Below are 18,706 nucleotides of genomic sequence, written 5' to 3' on the forward strand. Positions count from 1 at the left end.
ACATCTTTTTAATAAACATGTTAAAAGAGCAAAATTGAGTCTCATACCAACTGCTGAGAAGCTATCATTGGACAAAAACAAAATTATAGTAAGTGATTTTGCAAAGCCCAATATTTATGAATGTTAAAATGTTAAATGTCAAATAAGGTTACAGATTGCCTATGCTCAGTTAACTGAAGAACACCATGCCAGGGAGCCCAAAGTCATAGTGCGATTCCTTTTTATCCTGTTAACTCTACCATGCTCCATGACCCACTGTACTCAGTCTTAATCCAGGACATTTGTCTCTCAAATGCATATCGCAAGGCAGAGTGAGAGGCAAGAGGTGAAGTGGGGATGAGTTTCAAGAAAAGGTGCAAATCCGTGACTCCTGCAGTGGAGGTGAGAGACATCTAAAAGCAGATTCCTGCACCTACCCTATAGTATATGGTCAATAAATGGCAAATGAATGAATGGGTGAATGAGTGCCTTATTAGTAATGCATAAGTAGTCTTATTCCTAATTATGAAGGATAATATTTTAAATGATATCTCTAAAAAAATAGAACCATATAATGTGTTTTAGCTGGAAGGTATCTTAAAGATATCCAATCTAGTGCCCATATTTTACAGTTGGGAAAATAAAGGCTTGAAATTAAATGATTACCCTGAAGTCACACAGCTTCTCAGTATCAGCTGGGACTAGAATTTGACTCATGCTTCTCAGTGTAATACTCCTTCCAATATATGATAGGATAAAACATTTTTCTCACCATTAGAAATAACTAGCATATAATTTTCACATCCTGAATATAGCAGAGGAATCTTATTTACTGTTATAATTGGAGGAGGCCTTACTCAATGTAGCCCCGTATTTTATAAGAAAGAAATCCATGGTGCAAAATGTTAAACAATTTGTCTAAGGTTAGCCATTTAGAGAATCGACATTCAAACTCAAGCCTCCAGATCCCCAAATCCAGAGCACATTTCATGCTGAAGGACATTAGTGTACTTAAAGCTTGTATGCTTTTTACATAGTTTGATGGCATATGATTGTCCAAATGTGGGCAACAGGAAATGTTTATTTATTTACAAGTACATGGGAAAGCAATTTCTATTCACCTTTTTAAAAAATTCTGTTACAAATAAAAAGTTGTTAATACATTCATCCTTTGCACACAAAATACATTCTTTTTACTTTTACTCTCAGTATGAATTATTTCTTAATAACAACCGAAGCTACAATGGACAGTCAAGTGGTTTGGCAATTTGACAATGTTTTTTCAAGAAGGAAAACCCAAACTTTAAAAGACAGTCGATATATGTAAAGGAAATTGTATATTAAAAGTGCTCCTAGGGCTTCCCTGGTGGCGCAGTGGTTGAGAGTCCACCTGCCGATACAGGGGACACGGGTTCGTGCCCCGGTCCGGGAAGATCCCACATGCCACGGAGCGGCTGGGCCCGTGAGCCATGGCCGCTGAGCCTGCGCGTCCGGAGCCTGTGCTCCGCAATGGGAGAGGCCACGGCAGTGAGAGGCCCGCGTACCGCCAAAAAAAAAAAAAAAAAAAAGTGCTCCTTCATTGAATCCTAGAAGATTGAGTGCTGCTCTCCAGCATGATTTGTAGCCGCCCTTTCAAAAAATGTGGAGGACTTGGAAATTCTCTAGTGATAACAATTCAATTTCTACAAGACTGAAGCAGTCTTCATGAAATTGACTATCTAAATGATAGGCTCATAGAAAAATTCTTATAGCCATATTAGGGTGTTAGCCATTATTCAAGAATCTCCTAATTGACCAGTTGATCTAAGATTATAAGTTGCATTCTCTAAGTAGGATTTTAAGAGGCCCTGCTTAAATGAACCCAAGTGACTTTGATTTGCTAGACTAATTAAAAGATGTGAAAACATATGCCCACACAGAAAACTTGTACACAGATATTTATAGCAGCATTATTTATAATAGCCAAAAAGTGAAAATAACCCAAATGTCCATCAACTGATGAATGGACAGGTAACATCTGGTACATATATACATACAATGGAATATTATTTAGCCATAAAAAGAATGTATTGATTCATGCTATAACATGAAACATGGTATAACATGAAACTTGAAAACATTATGCAAAGTGAAAGAAGCCAGACACAAAAGAGCACATATTATATGATTCTTTTTATATGAAATGTCCAGGATCGGCAAATCTATAATGAGAAAATAGATTAGTGGTTGCTAGATGATGGTGGGGAAGCAGGGAGAGTGATTGCCAATGGGTACAGAATTTCATTGGGAGATGATGAAAATGTTCTGGAGTTAGATAATGGTGATGGTTGCACAACTTTGTAAAAATACTAAAAAAACCACTGAATTATACACTTTAAAGGGGTGAATTGAATGGTGTATGAATTATATCTTAATTTTAAAAAGAGAAATGCAACTTCATTTTAAAATATTTTGCTCAGATTCCTGCTCCCTCATCCCCCTTTTTAATGTTGAGTGACGTTTTCACACAATCACCTTTCTATACAATGTTTTCAGCTAATTGCACTCAGGTCATCATCAGCTTATATTTCTAACAGGCATTTTATTAAAAAAATACATGAACACGTAAGACATGATACAGCATCCTGTTAATATCTGCATATTAACATTTAAAATCAAGTATTTTGCTTGTGTTGAAATAGATTTTATATTCAGATGTATTCAGATATTACTGAGAGCCTATGCTTGAAACCAACAACCAATTAAGAGTTGAGTTCATATGATTCCATGATGAACATGTTTGTGAAAACTATGTTTACATTTTGATCGAAAGAGATAGGAAAAGGGAAATCAGGGATTCTCTAAGTCTTCATAAAACAGCTTCTCTAAATATTTTAACTAGCTGCTGAGAAGACCTCCAGAATTATATATTTTGTATTTTATTTCATCCCTATACTAAAAGTCATGCATTAAAATGTATGCAACAATATATATGGGCACACTTTTTCCCTTTAGATGATCTAAAAAAAACTCAACCCTTTATTATCTGAAATTTTTTTATCTGAAATTTTAAGCAAAGGTTTTTTTTTTTTTGCTGAAAATAGCAATTTTACTCACACACTTACATTTATGTAAGTGTATTTAAGTAGCTCCCTTACATATCAACAAAGAAGCCCCAACCTTCTGGTATGTCTAGAGGACACTTCAGTGAGCAGAAATTAGGAGTCAGCATTCCAGTCATTTGAAATTTTCTACAACAGGAACATGAAAGCCCCAACATACCTTAAAGGGATAAAAGGGTTCACACACAAAAAATTTTTTTAATAAATCAATTGACATTCATTGTCAGGGAGCCTACAAGAAAGTTCTACTAACATTCTGCAACTGTATAGGACAAGAGAATATATATTCTTAATGATTACTTTCCAGAAAGCAGTATGTTTAGCAGCTGTTTTTCAGAGGGCTTATCAAGTTTTGCTGTTGTTATTTAATCCAGGCATGACTGTGTAACCTTAAACAAAAGCTCTGTACCATTCAACCAACTAGTGACAAATTATCCTAGCAGACCGGATTCGTATCTTTTGATATTCTGTGCAGGAATTTTTGCTTTATTAGGCATTTGGTATTCCAATTTTTATTTCAGAACTTAGTGCACATGTAGAAAGGGAAAGAAACCCTGCTAAATTTAGGTGTTGGTAATTACGTCCATCAAATAATGTCATGTATGAAATTACATCCTAAAAGCAGTTGACAAAACTGGGATTCATGACTCCATTTTTACCAAGAGGAGAAAACAAGAGCCACATAACCAGAATAATTCTTCAGAAGCATACTTGGTTATCAATTATATGTTAACTAAAGAAGAAAATACATGGATAACTGAAGAGTTAATCAACAGTAAGATTGTGATCTAAATCTGATATCAATAAGAAGCTAAGAATTTATAAATACCTATCCTGACATTCCCCAAGGGAATAATAATTATCACCTTAATGAGATTTTTCTGTCAATTAAAAAAAAATTGAGGCAGAAAGGCTATAAGAAATGGCAAACATGGCCCTTTAAAAAGAAAACAGGATGAACGCATTTATCTTCTAATGGAGAATGGGATCAAGAAGAGAGAGGTTCAAATTGCACTGTGAGGTATCTCGGTAATAAGGTTAAGTTTCCTGATAATGAGTTTACGACCCTGGAATTGCCCACTGGGTAGAGAGAGAGAATACCTTTCTTGAAGTAGGTAAAGAAGTGGAGTCTCTTGGGTAACAGTTATGCCCTAAGGCAGAAGAATGGACCAAATGAGTGATTTTCTTTTAAGGCCCTTTCAGAAATGGAGTTTTTTTTTTTAAGTCAGGAGGATTCCTTGTTTTGTTCTAAGGATCTATAGTTGTATCAGACCATCTAAAGTCTGCTCTTAATCAAGGAGAAAACTAATATTTGAGTGTTTACTGTTTACCAAGCATTTTCAATTTATCTAATTTTTACAATAATTCTGACAGGTATTATTACTATTAGTCTATCTTGTGGAGGAGGAAACTGCAAGAGATTGTGCTTTGCATAATGTTATAGCTAATTCATGGGAATATTAGGACCCCTAACACCTAGCCTAGTGTTCCCCCCTTCTAAATACCTCCCTACATCACTCCCTGAAGTGTCAAAGTCACAACCCGCCAAGGGAACTAGAACACAATACCTCTGAAAATTCTGCTTTAACTCAGTGGGAAAGTAAAATTTTGACTCTTGCATGTCACAAAGTCAGTTAAAGAAGAGGGTAGCTTTTCTGCTCTGACTTCTTATCCAAAGGAGTCAAAGAAATTCTCACCCAAACTGAAGTGTTTCTCACCATACTGATGCAAGACCAATGACTTTTTTAGAAAGACCAATGAAGAGCCATCTACCAGCCTTCCAAGGTTGCAAGTGGAGGTGGAGGAATCACTTGGGTAATGGGCTTTATTAGCAAGTGTTGCTTATAGTTATCTCTGATTTTCAAATCAAAGACCTATATTTTGTTACTTTCTACATAGAGCAATTTGGCCTCCGTTCTTTTAAAATTATTTTCAGATCATGCTTTTTCAAGAGAATCAAATCGACTAACCAAATGTCATTTGAGACTTTTCCAAAATAGATTTTGGGGCCTGCTTTTTGCCAGTGACCATCAGCCCATCTGTGACAGGAGCTGCAAAACTTTACATTGGTAATTTACGGGATTTTAACTGACGATTCCGCTCTGCTAAAGAGGCCTATCCTGAAATCCTGAAGAAATACCAACTACTCACTAACACTGAGCTTGGCCTATGTTTGGCAATTGACAAATACATAATTTCCATGATTTCATGTAGATTTCAACTTCTACTAAAACAATACCTTTTTAATCTTTAACTCAAGAATCAGTTTGTGATTTCAACAGGATATCAATGAATGGACTTGGAAAGCAATCCCAGCCTAGGGCATAAAAGCAAGCCAGTCTCAACCTAATGACATGTAACCACCCTCCTTCCTGGAGAGTAGGATGCACTTTGGGCAGAAGCGCAAAGCCTTAAAAAAAAAAAAAAAAAAAAAAAAAAGCTGTGGGTCAGCAGATATTTAACTGAACGTGTTACGAGAAGCAAAGTACTACAACATAGAATTTTAATAGGTCATCTGGGCCACCCCAACAAATGCTGGGATCTTCTCCACATCATCTTTGCCAAGTTCTTATCTAGGCTTTGCTTGACAGAGGCAGCCCCTTCCATGGTGAACCAACTTTTTGAGAAAGTTCTCCCTTATGTGAAGTTCAAATCTGTGGCCCTATGACCTCTATTCAGTGGGCCTCGTTCCACCCCTTTGAACAACAGAGTCTTGCTCTAATGTACTGTGTTCCTCTCTCTTTCCCAAGCTATATTTCCCTAAATCCTTCAAATATTCTTCAGATGTCTTAAATTTTAAACTCCTTCACCATCTTTGTTATGCCTCAGTTTGTTTTTAAACTATGGCTCCCCAGAATGATTGCAATGTTCCCATGGGTTTAGGAAAGGAGATGAAGTATCATCTCCCTTGCTCTAACATTATTAATGAGCTATTGGAAGGGATGATAATTTCTTAATTCAGTATGCTTTCTCCCCAGTGTGAGAATGTCAGGGAAGCCAGTTTTCCCTCCAAACACAAGTAGGCTCATGTCACAGATATGAAATCCAAAAAGAAGAAAAACAAAAAACAAAAAAACACATCCCTCTCTTATCCCCAAATTAGTGTTCAGCCACACACTGCTTACATGGAGTACATTTTGTCAGAAGGATGAGATAACACATGTTTTTTCACTGCTTTTCATTTTCAAGTTAAGTCTCAAGAGGATTATAGTTGCACTGAAACACATCTGTCGGGGCCATGGTTGAGGAGAATAAGTAACCAGTTGAAGTTAAAAAAAAAAACTCTAGAAAAAAAGGGTAAACCCTAGAAGAGCTCTTCTACAGGCTAATAGGGCAGTAGTCCCTAAAGTACTTATGGTTATGAAATACAGAGTTCTGCAGGATTAAGAAATAGAAAATGTCTATCTTTAAAGCTATTGGTTTGATACATGGGGCAAAAAATTAAATAGTTTTTTCCTTATTATAATATGATCTCATTCACGTAGCTTAGTTTATTATTAAAAAAAAGAAGTTTCCATTTTAGTCAGAGGACCAATTCAAAATCACTTGCAACTGGTGTTTATTCAGAAAGATGCATTAACTGAAACTTGATGCTGGATCTGGAAGAATTATGGGATAGCTTAAAGGGCAAACGAGGCAAATCATGATCTAACACTGGATGTCACCAGTGTCCTCCAAAGACATAAATTCATAAACAGAAGAAGAAAGAAGAATCCAGCCTTTGGTTAAATTCTGCCTCCCCTCTCCAGCAAGTCTAAATTGTTTACAGGAAACAGCCCTAATCCAAGTGTCTTATTTTGGCCAGTGGTTTTTACCTTTCTTACCAAACTCTAACTCAGAAATTGACACATTGTCAAATCAATCCATTTCACTTTCATTTTTAGTTATTTTCTTTCCTCTTTACTCAGGTAGAGGTGCTAACATGAAATGACTAAAAAAAAACAGAAGGAAAAAATGGCCAGGAAAAACTAATGGCCTATCTAAGTAATCCACAGAAAGGATAACTGGCCCCATATAATCAAATTTAAATGTTAATGTAATTCAATAGATCTAACACAAGCACATAAAGGACTAAAAAGCCTTGCATAGGTAAAGGACAAAGCATAAAATCCTTTGAGGATACAGTCTGGACAAAGCCATAATATCATTAATATAAGCAAACTACATGATTTCACAGATTCCCCAAATCTGACTATATGACATGAATACGACGTGTTGTAAATTGAAGAAAAGTTCGCCATATATTTAGTAACATTATTAAAAAAAAGAAAAAGATCACACCAAAATGGAGGCAGACATGGACTCTGGTAGTCTTATGAGTCAGATCAAGCCATACTGAATTATGAGAAAGCAACTCTCTTTTTCATCCACCATTAAATGAGAATTCATTTTTATTTAAGAAGGTTCATCTTAGCAAATATTGCCAAGACAATAAGGACTAGTAGGCAAACCAGTAAGTTTAGGTCCTGGCCTGTGTTAAGATGGCCACATTTAATTAGTGTCCTTTCTCAAGTTCTATTTGATAAATTTCTGTTTAACTGAAAAAGCTCCTCTTGGCACTAAGTTGTTTATTCAACTAATATTTATTGAGCACCTACAATATTGTCAGGGCTTGTTCTCAAACTTGAGATACATCAGTGAACAAGTGTCCATAAGGCCTAATCTAGAATTCATACAACTAAGAGAAAAAAAGAAACAAAGCCCTGCATTCTCATGTGTCCTTGCTGATGTGCCATAGATGGGTGACTGTAAGTACAGAAAGGCTGGGAAGGGTAACAGGGAAGAAAGGGGCCAAGAGCAGAGCTTTCTAATACCCTTCTGAGTTTGGCCAAGAGTAGATAAAGGAGACTGAGCCCTAGGAAATAATCTCAGAATGCAAGAGTGGCCCTACAACCTGTTATTTTACAACTAAATTTGTCCAATCTAACAATGTTCTATTCTCTGAGTTCATAAAGCAACTTTATTTTCAACACACTTATGCTGTGAGACAAAGTTGAGTCATGATATGCTGGGGACTTTGGATTTTTGCCCTAAATGACAGATAGTAAACCTAAACTTAGGGACATTTCCTCAACATTGAAAAAGAGTTCTTCTGCCCACTTTGATGAACTTTTCTGAACACCTTTACTTGCTGGCTTGGTGGGGAAAATGGGGAGGGAAAGGCAACCATGATAAATTATTTTGTTTGGTGTTTATTAAAATGATTTTTCTTTCCTATAGAGATAGGTTCTAAAATAAAAGCATTTCAAACTTCTGGGATCTCTTTCTCTTACCCATAGGATCAGGACAAGCGTGGTGAGGCCAACCATAAGTATCAGTCCCTTAAACAATATGTACAGTCCCCATGTGCAGATAGGTCGCTCTGAAACCTACTAAGGAAATGCTAGAAAGGCTTCACCAATATTGTGTCTCCACATGACTCATTGCTTTAAAACTCAGTAGCTTTCACACATCAATATATCAGGACCAAGACTGCCACCATCTACAGCAACAGTGGAATTATGTATCATATCCTTATCCCATTACTCATCCCTCAATTATACTAAGCAGCAAGCTACAGAAACATCTGACAGCATCAACAGCAAATAGGTTTAATTATTTTCCCAATTTGCATTTATATCAGTGAACAAATTGGAAGGTATCAAAGTATGGCACTGAAGAAACAGTAACACATATTCAGCAGCATGGCTTCCATTTTGAGTTCTGTTTTTAAATTGGCTAAGTAAAGGCATATATACCTCCATTTGAATTGGAGATTTGCAGTAACACATGTATATAAGGAAGGGAGGGAAGGAGGGGGATAAGGAGGAGAGGAGGTAAAAAGGGAAGACCAGGAAAGAGAGAGAGGAAAAGAAAAAGAAACAGGAAAGAATGAATGGTCATGAGTCAGAGAGTAATATTACTACAAGGAGATGACAAATGACTACTCAATCTGCTTCTAGAAGCAGAATTTTTCTAAGGTTATCATTGCAGATACAAAAATTGTGAGACTTTTCATCTGTTGCTATTCTCACTTACCGTACTAAAAACTTCTACAAAATCCTAAGCCTTGGTCTGTCCAAGATGGATAGTACCAGGAAGTAAAAGATGTGACCTGCTATCAAGGACTGTGCTCTGCTTGGAACTCTGCACGGCAGTCCATTAATCCACAGTATTTTGGTCAGATCAGGTCTGTTTTCTCACACTACTCATAATGTTTTAGAGCTAATCTTTTATATTAGGGTATCTACCATTCTCTCTTTTTTTTTTTCCATTTTTCAAACTTTTTCATTTACTTAAAGGGCAGGAAAGATGGGAGAATTGAAGAAGAAAGTGGTAGAGATTTAGAGGGGAACAGGAAAGGAAAGTATTCTCTTTCCCAACAAATCTACCCTAGAAAAGGTGATAATGAGACTTTGAGAAAGACAGCTGATTAATGGACTTCCCTTTTTTCTTTTTTTTGTTTTGTTTCGTTTTTATTTCTATGAAATGTATTTAAGGACATCAATGTACTAAAATGTTTGGTCTGTGAAAGAGTGGAATCATTAGCACCAAAAGGAGTCATGGAGCTTGTATACATTAATAAAACAATGATTGCTACTGTTGTCACGGGTAAAGGTTTCGTTTCATTTTTACATCCCAAAGTTCTTGAAAGTGCCCATGGAAAAGAGAAATAACACTTTTCAAAATCTCCATGGAGCTATCAACACGCACCAGAGACAGGACTTGGCGTTCCCAGTTTTGGTTTACCTGGTAGACAAGAAAACCAGGGCCCCCAGAAGCCCTAAAGAGCAGCCCCCACATGCACCCACTGACGTGCAGGAGGGATCCCTACAGTACGTCTCCCCCTGGACTGTGTTCAGGAATGCGTTTTACTTGCTTTTTTAAAAAAAACAAAAGCAACATGCTCTGCAGATCATGGAGCGCCTAGTGCAATTTTCTCCTTGATCCGACTCCAGACTGCAAAAGGGTGAAACCATTATATGTTCTGCTAATGCTGGCCTGTGGACGAGGCCCTTGGCCTGCCATGCTTTGTAAGCTCAGGAGCCCACAGGAGTCAGAAGGTCCTAGAGCGGGACCCATAGTCATCGCCAGATCTCCCCAGCAATTGGTGGCCCATCAGGGCAACTGCTGATTCCTCTTGCTTCTCCTTGCCTCAGGCTTTAGTTGAAATTACAACAAGTCAAATAGCTGATACTTTTCCCTTCTCCAGGTAAGGGTGAGGATACATTGTTCACAAGTGTGTTCTGCCTGGCTTCACTGATGAGGCGGCACGCCAAGTCAAGGAAGAGTTTCTCCACGTTATCGGATTCCTTGGCTGAGGTCTCCAGGTAATACATGTCCTGAGCTTCTGAGAATTCTTCAGCTCTCTGCTGGGAGACCTCTCTCCTTTCAGCCAGATCAATCTTGTTGCCTAAAATAGTGGTAAAATCAAAGAGGAAATCGTCATTTGACTTTTTTGCAAGTTTGGAAACATCAAAATTCAACTCCGTATCTGAAGTCAAACCAGAGAGATGGGCAAGTAAAGCAAAACAAATGTGACTGTGATTCCTGGATTGTTTATTTTAAAATACCAGTGCCATTTGTAATGGCAAAGAACTGGAAACAACCCAAAAGCCCATCAGTTGGGCACTGGCTGAATAAACTATGTCACATCCATAGTTATTTGGAGCTACTTAGCACCATAAAAAGCAATGAGGAATATCTCTGTAGGCTGCCATGGAATGAGACATTAGGATATATTGTTAAGCAAATAAAGCAAAGTTGAAAAAAGTGTATATAATATACAATTCTCTAAGAAAAATGGATGAAAAAATACACTTTATTCTTATTTTTTTAATGGGAGACTAAAACAAAATTTTAATTTTAAAGATAATGGTTACCTATGAAAGGAACAAGCTTGAGGGATGAAAACCAGCCCTTTCTAAATATACTTCATTTTATAGATTTGACTTCAGAATCTTATCAATGTTTTACACGATTACACAATTAATATGAAATTAAATTTAAAAAGCAATTCCTAAAGTTGAAAGCAAAATTAAACAAATGAACCTGTTTATCATGAAGTGGCATAACCACACAAAGAGGAACTATTTCAGGTGAGTTGAAGATAATTTAACCAGTAATTTAACCATGTATCCCCAGTGGCACATACCCTAAGGACAAAAAGAATTGAAGGAAAAAATCTTGAACTGTCCAGTAATTATCTTGTCGGTGGTAGTGTTGGCATCATTTATCTGGGGCTACTATACCTGTTTTAAGGGATAAAGCAAATGAGTAATTATGCCAGTGGCATTAGGACAGGGATTTTTAGCATGGGAGAAAGGAAATACGGATATAAGATTAATGAGGTTAAGTAAAATTTCTGTAGTCCTGAATTACAAATGGAAGTATCAGTGTGAATAATTCATGGTGTTATTTTATCTTTAAAAAATTTTCAACTTCTGTTTTGGAAATCTGACAAAGGTGATATGCCAACTGTGTTACTTCCCAACATTGCTCATGGTAAAAGTGACCCTTGATTGATAAATTCCATCTGGCCTGGGAATTCTATGTATGAATTATAAATACCTAATGGAAAGCCTTAACTTTAGGCTTCCCTGAGTGTGATGATTCTTCATCTGAAGAGATCCTGAAAGTTAGGCCTGTCGGGTTGTTACAAGAGAGATGGGCTCCTATGGGGCATTGAGGCTTCTAGCCAGGGCAGATCCTGCACTTGCCTGAAGTGAGCCTTTTCCCTTCACATCTGAACTGTCCCGGGAGGTCCTGGACAGCTCTGTGGACTGCTATGAGGGCTGCTTCCACTGAAGAGGAATGCTTGATGCTGGCTTGCTACTAAGCTGTGTTTCCTGTCCTGTATCCTTCTAAGTGACTGTGATACCATGTGGTCTATGGTAGTCTCGTCAATCAAAACGTTTCACAGAGCCTAATGAGACAACCCCCTGTGGATGCCACAGAATTCACCATATACGCACACACACACCAGCTCTGTCCACTGAAAAGCCTAAAAGCCATCACCTAGTAAAGACGATTCCTATCACCTTGGTTGTAGCCTCTAAATACAACTTCCCATTGAAAAGAAACAGCGCTTCCTGAAGAAATGCCTAATTCCAGGTCTGGGGTAGGAAATGCACTGGATGTGCCTCGAACACTTGTCATCCCAGAAATAAAGAAAATTATCAAAGATTCCTGAGTCATGTCAAAAGGACTCAGGAGCCCAGTTGAAGAAGCTCTCACTGTCAAAGTTGGAACAACTGAAGCATCAATAATAATAATTGCAAGGGGCTAGAATACATCAAATATATTTAAATCTATAGCAATATTCAAAATATAAACAAACTTCAACAGTTGCTTTTGGAAGACTAGGGAACCAACTCATTACTTTGGAAAGTAATAAATGGAAAAGAAAGAATCAAGCATTTTTCTTGACTGTCCTATGAGAACAGTACCTTGGAATACCAACTATAAAGTATATCTGCTAAAACGAAAAACAAAACCTAAATCTGACCAGGCTCTAGATTTACCTACATATCTGCCACAAATTTAGGTGATAGAGGAACATATCAAATGATACCACCAGGGTGAAATAACAAAATTCAGACTTGAAAACTCCACAGGACAAACAAATGCTTTAACAAATAAATTCCCAGGGAGCAAAAATGGAGGGATAAGCTATAGCTAAAAGGAGAATCAAAAGACATAAAAATTAATTACAACATACAGACCTTATTTGGATCTTGATTTGAATAAATTTCTGATGGATGAGTCAATCAAGGACTCATTAATATTTTTTAGGTGTGAAAATGGCATTGTGGTTAGGTTCTCTTTTTTAAAAAATTTTATATCTTTTATAGAGATACACACTGAAATAATATAAATTGAATTAATATGACATCTGGGATTTGCTTCAAAATAATCTGAAGGGGAAGGCAGATAGAAGAGATGGGGAAAAGATAAAATAAGATGGGCTATGAGTTGTTAATTGTCAAATCTGAGAAATGGGTATATGGGTGTTCATTATACTGTTTTCTCTATTTTGCTTATATTTAAAATTTTCCATAATAAAAAAAATTTTTAAAGCCAGTGCTGGAGCCGCATAGCACAGGGAGATCACCCCTCTTTGTGACCACCTAGAGGGGTGGGATAGGGAGGGTGGGAGGGAGACACAAGAGCGAGGAGATATGGGGATATATGTATATGTATAGCTGATTCACTTTGTTATAAAGCAGAAACTAACACACCATTGTAAACCAATTGTACTCCAATAAAGATGTTAAAAAAAAAAAAAAGGGCCAGTGCTGGGACTTTCCTGGTGGTCCAGTGGTTAAGAATCTGCCTTCCAATGCAGGGGAAGCAGGTTCAATCCCTGGTTGGGGAACTAAGATCCCACATGCCACGGGGCAACTAAGCCCTTGTGTTGCAACTACTGAGCCCATGTACCATAACTACAGAGCCCACGTGCTCTGGAGCCCACACACAGCTAGAGAGAAGCCCACACACCGAAACGAAAGATCCTGCATGCTAAGATCCGATGCAGCCATAAATAAATAAATAAACTTTTTTAAAAATAAAAAATAAATAAAAAGGTAGTGCCGGGCGTCCCTGGTGGCGCAGTGCTTGAGAGTCCGCCTGCCGATGCGGGGGACACGGGTTCGTGTCCTGGTCCGGGAAGATCCCACATGCCGCGGAGCGTCTGGGCCCGTGAGCCATGGCCGCTGAGCCTGCGTGTCTGGAGCCTGTGCTCCACAACAGGACAGGCCACAGCAGTGAGAAGCCCGTGTACCGCGGAAAAAAAAATAAAAAAAAAAAGGTAGTGCCTCTTTCATACTGAGCTGACTGATCATGTCCCCTCATACATTCATTTAACTTCCTTTATATAGAATCCCAAGTAGTAATGCTTTGACTCATGTTCTCAAGGATTTTATGTCCAAAGTGGAGGTCTTTCAAGCTCTTCACAGCAAAGGTTCTCCATTGTGCAGGAGGGTTTTCAGGACCGAGCATGGAGCATTAGCTCATAGAGAGGCAGATACTTAACCCAGCAGCCTGAAGGAAAAGTCCAGCAATCTGTTACAAGGCAGCACGTTACAGCTGGATAAACACAGGCTTTGAAGTCAGTCTTACATGCTGAGTGACCTTGGGGAAAGAACTTCACCTGTCTGAGCCTTGCTTTCCTCATCTGTAAATTTGGGATCATGACACATAATATTCCTAATATGATTCCTGGCACATATACACTAGCTATAACGCTTTCTATAAAGTGTTTAACTTACTGTTAACCATGATTTTTAACTTAATGTTTCTGAGGTTCTCTACTGGATTTCCAAAATTCAGGTCTTTCTAGAATATACAACAATGTTCCTTCTTAGGAAGAAAACTTTTTCTTTTTCTTTTTTTTGGCCACACAGCACAGCATGCAGGATCTTAGTTCCCTGACCAGGGATCAAAACTGTGCCCCCTGCAGTGGAAGCTCGGAGTCCCAACCACTGGACTGACAGGGAATTCTCAGGAAGAAAACATTTTAACAACCAAATATTATTAACATTTTTCCATCACCAGTAGAGGATTTTTAACAATCTAATCTGTTTCGCTGCAATTTCATTTTTATGGGTGCATTTGTCACCACAAAAAAAAACCATGGGTTATTTTCTGCTTTCCCTCCATACTAAATAGAGGTTCTACCCTCCTACAAGAGGAAACAAACTGCAGAATTTCCCTTATTCTTTCTGAAAATTAGAATTTTTCAAATCAGTATAAATGTAAGAAGGGAAAAAATTAACCAAAGTCCATTTTTTTAGGCAAAAAATAATTGCTTCAATAATGAATTCCTTATCAACGTAGATATATTTTACTTCTAGACCAGCAGTTTCCATGGCCTAGATTTTTTTGTAATGTTTAGCAGCCCACATAACTTTCATGGCAATCCACCTTCTTCCCTAGAGCCTGCACTGATAGGAAAATCAATCAGCAACATTTTCTACTTTACTTTTCTAAACCATCACCATGGGATAGGATCTATTTCATTTTCTCTTCAATTTCATTTAGAAGAACTGAATGTTGACCACATGAATTATACAGCTGTAGACTATAGTCTCGGAAGGTACCAAGGCATGTGGCCTTATGTGATTCTAAATTCTCTGATGCTCACAAATCAATGTCCCTCCTCATTAGTCCTTACTTACCCACTAGCACAGTGATGACCTTGTTGCTAGCATATTGTTCTATCTCCCGCAGCCACTCAGGAAGGCAACGGAAGGATTCCTCACAGGTTATGTCATAGGTGAGGATCAAGGCATTGGCGCTTCGGTAATAACTCTGGGTGATGGACCGAAATCTCTCTTGACCTGCTGTGTCCCAGATCTGGAGCTGTAAAGGCATAAGAGAAGGATCAGGTTGGTGAAGCAAAAAAGAAAGACAGCACTGCCTTGCTTTAGTTTAGAAACAGAAGCACCTTCACCCAGATAATTTCATGGTTATTTTTTGCCCCAAGAAAAAGGCACCTACAATTTTTTTAAAGATTTGTTGGGTGAGCCTGGTTAAAGATAGGGATTCACTTTGATTTTTGTTTTTTAGTTTGTTAAATTATTTTGAGTTTCCCCTTTATTCTTTTTTTTTTAAGGCATTTAGATTATTTTTGTATAACTTCATTTAAAAGGTAAAATTAGGGTATTTATAATCTACTTAATTTTTATTATAAGCCTATTTCCCATAAGAATTGCTTTTTTTATCTGTAGACTCTTCATTGCTCATATCTTTAATTTTCCATTTTGTTTATTTCCTAAATCAGAAAGTATATTCCTATGTCTTATTAAAGCTTTGCATTCATATAACATATTTCAAACATTCTCCTTTTGGTCATAAGCAATCCCTTCTATTCTTTATAAAAAATCTTAAAAAAGACAACCAAACTATTGAGCACTTACATGCCAAGCTCTATTCTAAACACTTTACATAGAATAACTCACTTAACCCTCACAACAACTCTATGAGGTAAGTACTATTCCTATATCCATTTCTTACATGAGGAAACTGAGGCACAGAGAGATTAATTAACTTGCTCAGTGTCTCACAGCCAATATGTCCTAGAGCTGATTCAACCAGGCAGTGTGGTCCCAGAGTCCCTGCTCTTAATCATAATGCATGCCCAATTACAAAAGTCGGGATCCAGGGCAAGCTGTCACTGTGACTGTTGGCATTTCAGTCAGCAACTGGAGAGGGAAAAAAAAAATCCATTCAAATGAATATATTAAGGTATTATCTTTGTTAATGAAAACAGGAACAATGCCATGGCAGGCAAAGAAAATAATTTCTCTCCACCACTTGTAAGCTCTGTGACCTTGGGCAAGTCATTTAATCTCTTTGGGCTTCGGTGGCTTCTTTATAAAAAGAGGTTAATAATATGCAAACTTGCTGAAGTCATTTACCTGATGGTTCTAATAACAAAGAAGGCAAAACACTTCTCACTTCAACCTGAATTTCCCTGCACAGAGCAGACCTCTGAAAGAGAACTCTTCCCCAGAGCGACTGCTGAGTGCAGAACAAATCCGAGACCTTGAAAAATCACACCAACAACAATCTTCCCTTCTAACTGCATCAATTTCACATGTCACAAAATGCCTTCACCCCCATTAACAGAACATCATTTCCTCAAGGGAGACCTTCTGGAACCTTCAGATTAGGCCAGATTCCCCATCCCCACCCCCAAATAATCTCTCCTGCAACCTACCCTGCAATTCTCCCTCACAGCACCTGACACACTTGAATCACTTAGTTACTTGTAATAACTTGTTTCAGAACCGTCTTCCTCACTAGACTGAAAGCTTCATGAGGGGGAAGCTGGGGTCCATTTTACTCTCCCTTATCCCCTATACCAAACCCAGTGTCTGGCAAAGAGTAAATGTTCAAATATTTATTCACGGTCTCATTTCATCCTTACAACAACCCAGTGAGGTAGGCAAGTTTATGTCTCTCTTTCATTAACAGGTTACTCGCAAGGCTGGGACACAGACTCCAGGCCTTCTGACTCCCAGGAGAGGACTCAGTCCATACGCCGTGCTGCTTTGCTGCCAGAGACTGATTTAAATGTACATCTGCATCCAAAGAGGATGAGGCAGTTGGTATCACCCTCTGCTCAGACCAGTTTAGCTGAGGAGACTGATGAGTGACCGGTGGTCCCTGCCACCAGTCAGTGGCACACAGGCTCTCCTTTGATTTGGAGTCACAGCTGCCCTTTGATGATGTACATGAAAGCCTGTGTATGCTGAAGGCGACCATACAGATGTTACAGCTTTTGCCAGGACAAAAGCTACTTCTGTTCTCTGCCTCAAACCTAGGGACATGGTTCCCCTCTGCCAGGCTGTGTCTTAGAACAAGAGACTATTATTTTAATGCCGCACGGAGCCTCGAGAAACACTTGTGATTGGATTTAGTACTGCCAATCATTAGAAATCAGTATGTTCTCATGACTGGCACATCTTGAGAACAGCTCTGAGAATGAAAACCACTGAGATATTTTCTAGAATACTGACTGTATGTCTTGGCTGAGATGTAGGCTGTTTTCCCAAAGAGGCCGCCCGTTTCTAGCCCTATGGTTAATTCCTGAGGAGATCCATATTCCACTGCCTTTATTATTCAACTTGGTTTCACTATTCTCTCTGCAATTCATTTGCTCTTTTTCAGCATTTATAGGTCATTAACAGTTGCAGAACACTGTGCTAAGCACAGATAGGATGCAAAGATAAATAAAACACAATCCCTGATCTCAAAAAGCTCCTAGTACAGAGAGGATGAATACATAGTTGACTAACCATGGTAACATATGAGATGTTTTATTAAAGAGGGGCCAGCAGGAGAGTGTCTCCTGGTGTTAGTCGTATGTCCATGAATATGTTCTCAATACCACTGCCCTGGGCTTTCTAACCACTCTCACCTCCAGTATGGGGCTGCACCGTTGTCTACTCTTTTCTTTGTACCACCACTTACACCTCTATTGCCTCTGCTACAAGAACGTACTGCAATCGTTGGTTTACTACTATGTCCCCTTGTTAGACTAGGTTCTCTAAGGGTAAGGGCTGCCTTTTATTTAACCTTATACCCCTACTGCCTTCCTAAAACAGGCCATGGTATGTGGTGGACACATTGGAATGATGGCTAACTGAATGAACAAAGGATGGTGGAATCACAAAGGAAGGATGGATTCATTCTGCTTAAATGATTAGCAGAGTATTAAAGAAGATTTCACAGATGAAACGTTTCAGCAAGATGACAGTAAGTTACTAGGGAACAAAGATGCTTTACCTAACACAGTGCCTGGCACAAAGCATCCACCCTAACACAGGATGGCTGGATAAATGAAAGGATGGACAGATGGCTGAGAGAGGAAATACATATGCATACTTTCAAGACTTTCCTATCTACGCAGTATATACCTGATGAGAGAAAAATCCAGCAAATCTTCTATTATAATCTCCTAAGGTTAAAATGTCATAAACTGAGCTTAGAGTTTTACTTATTACTCATTAATTTATGATAGGCTAGAAAAAATCAGTGGTTAGGAGAAACTTCTATATAAGTTTTAATTATAATTTCTACCCAAGGTCACCTTCATAATACAGACCACTTTAAGAGAAGGGCCTCTTCCTCAACTTTGC

General features: G+C 38.2%; 2 protein-coding genes across 2 annotated transcripts in view; one reads left to right on the forward strand and one right to left on the reverse strand.

Moving 5' to 3' along the window:
• The window catches only part of DDIAS (DNA damage induced apoptosis suppressor), a 53,177-nt gene extending 37,768 nt beyond the window's left edge, over window positions 1-15,409 (forward strand). The window contains exon 10 of the transcript XR_007478901.1: window positions 15,291-15,409. The gene's annotated coding sequence lies outside the window, so the exon portion shown is untranslated. The remainder of the gene's footprint in view (window positions 1-15,290) is intronic.
• Window positions 3,039-18,706, reverse strand: part of RAB30 (RAB30, member RAS oncogene family) — an 86,104-nt gene continuing 70,436 nt past the window's right edge. The window contains exons 4-5 of the mRNA XM_004271835.3: window positions 15,239-15,422; window positions 3,039-10,473 (exon numbers count right to left, since the gene is read on the reverse strand). Coding sequence (XP_004271883.1) covers window positions 10,223-10,473; window positions 15,239-15,422 — 435 coding nt within the window. The 3' untranslated portion in view covers window positions 3,039-10,222. The remainder of the gene's footprint in view (window positions 10,474-15,238; window positions 15,423-18,706) is intronic.

The sequence above is a fragment of the Orcinus orca genome, chromosome 8 (genome assembly GCF_937001465.1).
Source record: "Orcinus orca chromosome 8, mOrcOrc1.1, whole genome shotgun sequence".
Lineage (NCBI taxonomy): Eukaryota > Metazoa > Chordata > Mammalia > Artiodactyla > Delphinidae > Orcinus > Orcinus orca.